We start from the raw sequence: 6364 nt of genomic DNA, 5'->3' as shown, positions 1-6364 counted from the left end.
TCCTCAACCTCCTCCTCCTCGACCGCCACTTCCTCGACCGCCACTTCCTTGACCTCCTCCTCCTCAACCTCCTCCTCCTCGACCACCACTTCCTCGACCTCCTCCTCAACCTCCTCCTCCTCGACCGCCACCTTCTCTACCTGTTCCTCCTCATCGATAATCACCTCAAGGTTGGACAAATAGAAAATTTGTTCTTCCTCCTGCTCCTCCCACTCTTCAAAGAGAGGGGAAGAGCCGGGGGCTGCCATGGCCTCGTCCCCCACTGTGGGCGCAGGGGGCTGTGCTGTCTTGTGGCTCAGCCTCTGGCAGAAGACATCCCCGGCCTCGGAGAGCTGGAAAACCATCAGGGACTCCCGCGGCCCATCTTCCTGCAGTGCGGCAGCCAGCCCTACAGGGACAGGGTGGACATTGTCACCAGGGGCCCAGCCCAGCAGTGGGGGATTGCTCCACCCCTGGGTGTACTCATTGCTGGATCCCACCTCCCTTGTCATTTTCTGGGTCATGAATCTTTTGCACAGGGTTTTTCAGGACTTGGCTTTTACTCTTTCAACCACCAGCCCATCCAGGGCACAGCAAGGGCTGTACCCCCCACCCCTCCTCCCCAGGACCTGCTCCCCAGGGTGGCGAGGGACACTCACCAGCAGACGAGGTGCCGAGGTTCTGCCAGAGCAGGTGGTGGCAGTGTGGGAGCTGGGTGGGCAGGTGCTGCAGGAAGCCAGTGACACTATGTAGTTTCTCTGGAGGCCCTATCAGCTGGCAGGCTGACTGGCTGCCCCCTGCAAAAGGACACACCAACAACTGGCCAGTGAGCACCGATGCTGGGGCGGCAGTTGGTCCCAGTGGTGAGGAGATGTGGGCACAGATGATATCTGACCCCACAGCACCACCAAAGCCACATCTCTCACCCCAGTATTGCAGCAGCAACAGCTCCTGGGTGCAGGATGCGCCAAGCAGCACCTTATGGCTCCTTCCAGGGCCACCTGGTGACAGGTGGGCAAAGAGAGGGGGGGCCTTCATCATGTGCGGCCACTTCAGCATGGGCACCAGAGGCAACCGTTCGTCCAGCACGTACACTGAAAACTGGGACAGGAGGAACAGCTCAGGGGAGCTCACCCCAACATTCTGGGGCAGCCCGCCTCAACCCCCCATGGCCACTGCGAGCCAGGGCTGTGCCAGGGTGTCCCCACTGGCCCCTGGCTGTCCCCCCGCTGAGTCTCACCTGCGTGGTGACGAGGTGCTGGGAGGGATGAGCCCTGCCCAGGTACATTGGCAGCACCACACGCTCGCCCTGCTGGCAACCAGCTTCCTCACCCACCTTGAACAAGTCAAAGTGGCATCTCTCGGGGGCCTGCAGCAGGAAATTGGGGTGCTGTCAGCACCCTGGGCTGGGGGAACCTCTCCCCAGCCCGCTGCCAGCCCTGTGCCCACCCTCCTGGGCTCACCCGGCCATCCAGGCACCGCAGGCCGGTGCGGTCAGCACAGCTCAACACCCGCGGGTGGGCAGTGAAATTGCTCCAGCGCCAGGGCGAATGGTCCCGAAAAAACATGGTCTGGGGGTCATGGCAGAGCCGCTGAAGCCTGTGGGGAGAAGGCAGCACTGACACAGTGCAGAGCTGCCCCTCTCACCTGGGCCCCACCCAAACCGAGACCCAGGGGTCTGCGTGAACCCCCTCCTGTGCCCCATCTCACCCTGCCTCGACGTTCCAGAGGTAGACGGCTCCGCTCTGAGTGCAGACTGCCAGCTCTCCGGGGAGGTGAGGGCTGTGGGAGGGGGAGCACGGTCTCACTGCAGGGGCGAGAGCATCCTCCACAGCGGGGAGAGCTGCAGAGGCAGCAGAGCTTCCTCCTTGCAAAGCTCCGTTTGCTCAGTGCCTACCTGACAGTGAGACAGGAGGCAGGCATGTCGGTGCGGATAACCTGCAGTGGTGTGGGGGCCACCCCTGTCCTGCCTGGCACCCTCCAAACACCACAGTGATAGTCCGAGCGCACGCCAACGAAATCTGCCAGGGGACAGGAGGCTGCACGTCAGATGGCAGCATCCCAAGGGGCTCCCTGCTGCCCTTCTACCCCATGCCCTGCCCAGCCCAGGGTACAGATCCCGGGGTACAGGTCTCGCAGATGCCTCACCTTCCCCATCCACCTGGGCAGCAGGCACCTGCCAGACGCGCCCGTTGAGCTCAAACTGCACCGGGGGGCCCTGGGCGTGGGGCAGCTCCTCTAGCACCACATCCTGGAAATCTGTGGTGCTGGCTAAGGGCAGTGCAACATGACCAACATGACCCCCCCCTTCCCTCCCCAGGGCCACTCCGTGGGGAAGGTCGTTCATGGCCTGCCCTCCGGGGCACCCCCACGTCTTCCGGGGGCAGCCAGGCCAACAAAAAACAGACAGTGGGGACGGTGAGGATGTGCAGATATTGGTTCCAAAAGGGAATTGGGTAAATAGAACAAAAGATGGAAAAAAGAAATCACAGGATAGTAGCAATAGTGAAGATGAAGGTCAGCTTGCTTCCAGCTCCAAAGCAGGTACTGAGAACTTTAATGTGTACATAATAATTAATAGCTGCTATGCTGATAAACCACAGCTAATGTCCTACACAGATTGCATAGGTGGAAGGAATGTCTGTATCATGATTGATGCAAAGTATCTACAAGGTTTACAAACAAGAGATGATAGAGAAAGGAGGGGGGAAGCACAAAGAACTAGAATTACAAGCCTAGCTGGCTGGCAGCTACAATCACTGGGAGCCCCAACAGAGGTGGAGGAAGTGGCCAAGGTGAAGGAAGAGGTAAATGGAATGGAGGTTAACTCTTCAGACTGTATGTTTGTGGCTGATAATGTGTGTGCTTTTTGCAGTAAAAAAAGGCATGGAAAGCATGAATGCCCACAAGAGAAAAAAAACCTATTTGCTGAATCCTCAGGAAAATGGGGGCCAGAATCAGATGTTAATCTGATTATGTTAAGGACATCTGATACTGAATGAAGGGGATGGGGTGAGATATCAAGATCTTTGCAACTGATCCCCTGTTCCCTGGGGAACAAAGTTACAGATTTCCTAGTAGACAGTGGGCAACCCACTCGGTAGTAACTAGCTGTAAGAAAACATCTATGCCAACTGTAGGAGTCACAGGAAAGTGAGCTTTTAGGCCATTTTTAAAACTCATCAAATGTACAGTTGTAAATGCTACATTAATTCATTAATTTCTACATGTGCCAGAATGCCCCCTCCTATTGCTGGGACATGACTACTTAAAAAAATTGAGAGTGTAACTAACACTTTCTAATGAGTGTATTTAGCTACACGTGCTAGAAGAGACAGCATGCAGAGGCCGCAGGTGAATCTCTGCTTCTCCAGTGACCTCCATGGGTGGCAGGTGGTCAATGACCCTGCCATCCCACCACTGGATACAGGGGGAGGTCTCTGCTCCAGCACACCTCCCCTCCTTCCTCCTACTGACCTCTGCATTCGCATAGATGTCCTTCTCCTAACACCTCCTTACAAGTCTCAAACCGCTCTCAGGTTGCCCTTCTTAAATACAGTATCAAAGAGGCACAGCCAGTCGCTCACTGGTTTGGCCTTGACCAGAGGCAGGTCCATCATGGAGCTGGGGAAGGTTTCAAGAAGCTTCTCAGAGGGGCTACCACTGTAGCCCCTTCCCCCACTACCAAAAACCCTGCCACACAAACCTAGTACAATTGGTGAGAAGGACTGTAAAGACACTCAAGTGACTTGCAGTTGAGGGGCCAAAAAACATGTATGTCACCCTAACTGTAGCTTAGCTCTGTGTGCTTGATGGGTAGAACATCTGCGTTTAGACCTGCAAGACACTCAGAGGCTCCTTAGTGCACATCCTTAAGATCCCTGCGCTGCTGTGGGAAAAATCAAAGCACAGCAGAAAAGTATGCCTGCAAAACCCCCCTGATACACACAGGCAAAAGCAGCAGGTTCAAGATCTTTCTCCTTTTTTGCCTTTCTGGCTGGCAAGGACCAAGGTCCATGGTGCCTGTGTCCCAACTTGCACCCCTCTGCCTGGGTGCTGCTACGGAGATCTCCCAGGTTGTAAGGTAACGAGACTATCCACCGGTTTGCGGTTGTTCCAGCATCCTGCCTGTGCCAGCTCACACACCCAGAAACTAACCTTGGGATAATCTATCAGTTTTTGTACCACAGCAGTGACAGCCATTAAGTCATATTCTAATTTAGATTACATTCAAGGACTGGTTCCTCTGGTTTGTATACTGCCACAATATTGATTCCTTTTGTGAGCTGTTAGAAATGCCTATCAAGAACAAAGCAGGATTAGTCTGGGTGATACAGTAATGTATGATAATCTTTTTGACTCAACCGGAACCAGGAAATCACTGGGATCAGAATTTACATTTCAATCTGATTCAGACCTTACAATTGCAAACCGATCTGATCGCTGCGTTTGTGCTCATTTTCTAGAACATGGTCAAAAGGAGATTCCTTTAATAGGAGTACCCATTCCTGAAAATATGTCATGGCAAAAATCTGTGGAGTAATATTTCAGCTGCAATTGATAAAACTGGAAATGAGACAATGCTATAAAGGCCCTGCAAGAAGAAGAGCCAGAGTTAGCTAAAACTACTTTACAGAAAAGGATGGCTCTTGACATCATCCTGACCTCTCAAAGAGGATGCACAGCTTTAGATACAAGCTGCCATGTAGACATAGCTCAAAGTGGAAGAAGGATTTCCACTGATTTAAATGAAATTTGGAAACAGACTAATAGGCTTTATGAGATAAAAAAGGTTAATACTTCTCATGGATTCTTAGAAACATTCACATAGTTAACTTTTCAGTTCCCTGATTCAGGTCTGTGTGTAAAGAAACACTTAGTAACTTTAGTTACAATAATAACTGTGTTTGTATGCCTTTATGTACTCACCCAATGTACACAGAGATGTTGCCTGTATTTGGGTGGACAAACTGTGGGAAAGATGAGACTTAACCAGATAAATTTAAGTTCTCTAGATGGTCTCAAGGGGGGTAACTGCAGCCCATATAAACATTCCTCATCAAGCACAAGGAATACTAATCACTGGTTCCACTGTGGAAGCCTGATCCCATCCAGGCCTTGCTAACAACTTCGGCAGTAAAGAGCAGAGAGCTTGGTTAAGAGGGGAACTGCCTGCCCCAGAAGGCAACAGAGGCTGGATGATTGCCTGAGCCAAGTGAAGTCATCAAAAATCTGTGGTGACTGGGGGAGAAGTAAAGGCGGCAGGGGGAGATCGCGACCACTGACTCAATTCAAGACCGAAAAAAATTGCCCACATCAACTTTAAAGCACCAACATATTTGTGCCCCCATGTGACACATGGGTGACACCACCAGGTCCTCTGCAGGCATCTGCATGCAGAGCCCACTTGTGGGGCCGGGCGGGGGTTATTGGGTGCTCAGAAGCCCACGCACGGACGTTTGCGGTAGGTCTGAGAGGCTGAGGAGAGCTGGCTCTGGGAGGAGCGGGTGCAGAGCTGGCTGGCCTGGCTGTTGGGGGGCTCTAGATCGCAGGGGGCCTCAATCCACAGCCCCAGGTAGTCCCGCAGTGTCTTCTGCCGCTCCTTGGGGATGCCGCGGCGGCACAGGCTCTGGGACGACAGCAGGGCTTCGTCGGTCAGTAACTCTGGCACGGGGGTGTTGCCCCATGGGGAGTTCTCCAATGGGAGCATAGAGGGGCTGCTGGGGGGGAGTGGTGGTGGTGGGGCCGTATCACTCAGCTCTGACAGCTCAGACTGATAGGTGAGGGAGGAGATGAAGCTGGACGAAAGGCTGCACCAGCCCCGGGCTCGCTTGTGCCGCCGCCGCCGCTCCCGCAGCCGCTGTATCCTGTTGAACCTCGTCCTCTCTTCCCACCACTGCACCCAGTCCCCGGACCAGGCCGCCATCAGACGGCTGCTCAGGGGCTCCTCGGGACACCCCACTGGCTCCAGGGGCTGTGCTGGGGCCGGGGAGTCCCACTGCTGGATGCGGCCCCCTTCCTGCATGGCCCGGCGCAGCTGCTGCCGTGCCTGCCTGTGCAGGGCGCTGGGACCCGCTGGCGCCTCCGGCTCTTTGTGGTTTAAGAGACCATTCTCGTCAAGGAGGGGGAACCAGGTGTCCTGGGGGGGCTCCCCGCAGCCCTCCAGAAGGGCTTCCAGCCAGCAGTGGGACCACAGGGCCACGGCAGGGCCAGGCACCGCTGAAAAGGGCCAGGGGCTGGCCCAGTGCTCCTGGGGCAGTTCCACTTCCTCTGGGGCCACTGCCGCACCGGCTGCCTCCTCTGCCTCCGCCTCCACCTCCACCTCCTCCTCCTCCTCCTCCTCATCATCATCATCCTCCTCCTCCTCCTCCTCCTCATCATCATC

At 54.9% G+C, this 6364-nt stretch overlaps 2 protein-coding genes across 2 annotated transcripts in view; both read right to left on the bottom strand.

The window, feature by feature from the left end:
- LOC113489811 (TATA box-binding protein-associated factor, RNA polymerase I, subunit C-like) overlaps positions 1-2364 on the bottom strand; it is a 3087-nt gene extending 723 nt beyond the window's left edge. The window contains exons 1-9 of the mRNA XM_026865833.1: positions 2316-2364; positions 2128-2240; positions 1877-2000; positions 1690-1761; positions 1443-1578; positions 1220-1348; positions 906-1080; positions 639-776; positions 9-388 (exon numbers count right to left, since the gene is read on the bottom strand). Of these exons, the coding sequence (XP_026721634.1) occupies positions 9-388; positions 639-776; positions 906-1080; positions 1220-1348; positions 1443-1578; positions 1690-1761; positions 1877-2000; positions 2128-2240; positions 2316-2326 (1278 nt within the window). The 5' untranslated portion in view covers positions 2327-2364. The remainder of the gene's footprint in view (positions 1-8; positions 389-638; positions 777-905; positions 1081-1219; positions 1349-1442; positions 1579-1689; positions 1762-1876; positions 2001-2127; positions 2241-2315) is intronic.
- Positions 2365-2435: 71 nt separating this feature from the next.
- Positions 2436-6336, bottom strand: LOC113489881 (TATA box-binding protein-associated factor RNA polymerase I subunit C-like). Its single transcript, XM_026865922.1, has one exon. The coding sequence runs from the start codon at positions 6002-6004 to the stop codon at positions 5417-5419; it is 588 nt and encodes a 195-aa protein (XP_026721723.1). The 5' UTR covers positions 6005-6336; the 3' UTR covers positions 2436-5416.
- Positions 6337-6364: the final 28 nt, after the last annotated feature.

This window comes from Athene cunicularia (genome assembly GCF_003259725.1).
Source record: "Athene cunicularia isolate RWA chromosome Z unlocalized genomic scaffold, athCun1 chrZ_part1, whole genome shotgun sequence".
In the NCBI taxonomy this organism is placed as follows: domain Eukaryota; kingdom Metazoa; phylum Chordata; class Aves; order Strigiformes; family Strigidae; genus Athene; species Athene cunicularia.
Note: the sequence above shows the minus strand (reverse complement) of the source record. Positions and strands in the feature narration are given on the sequence as shown.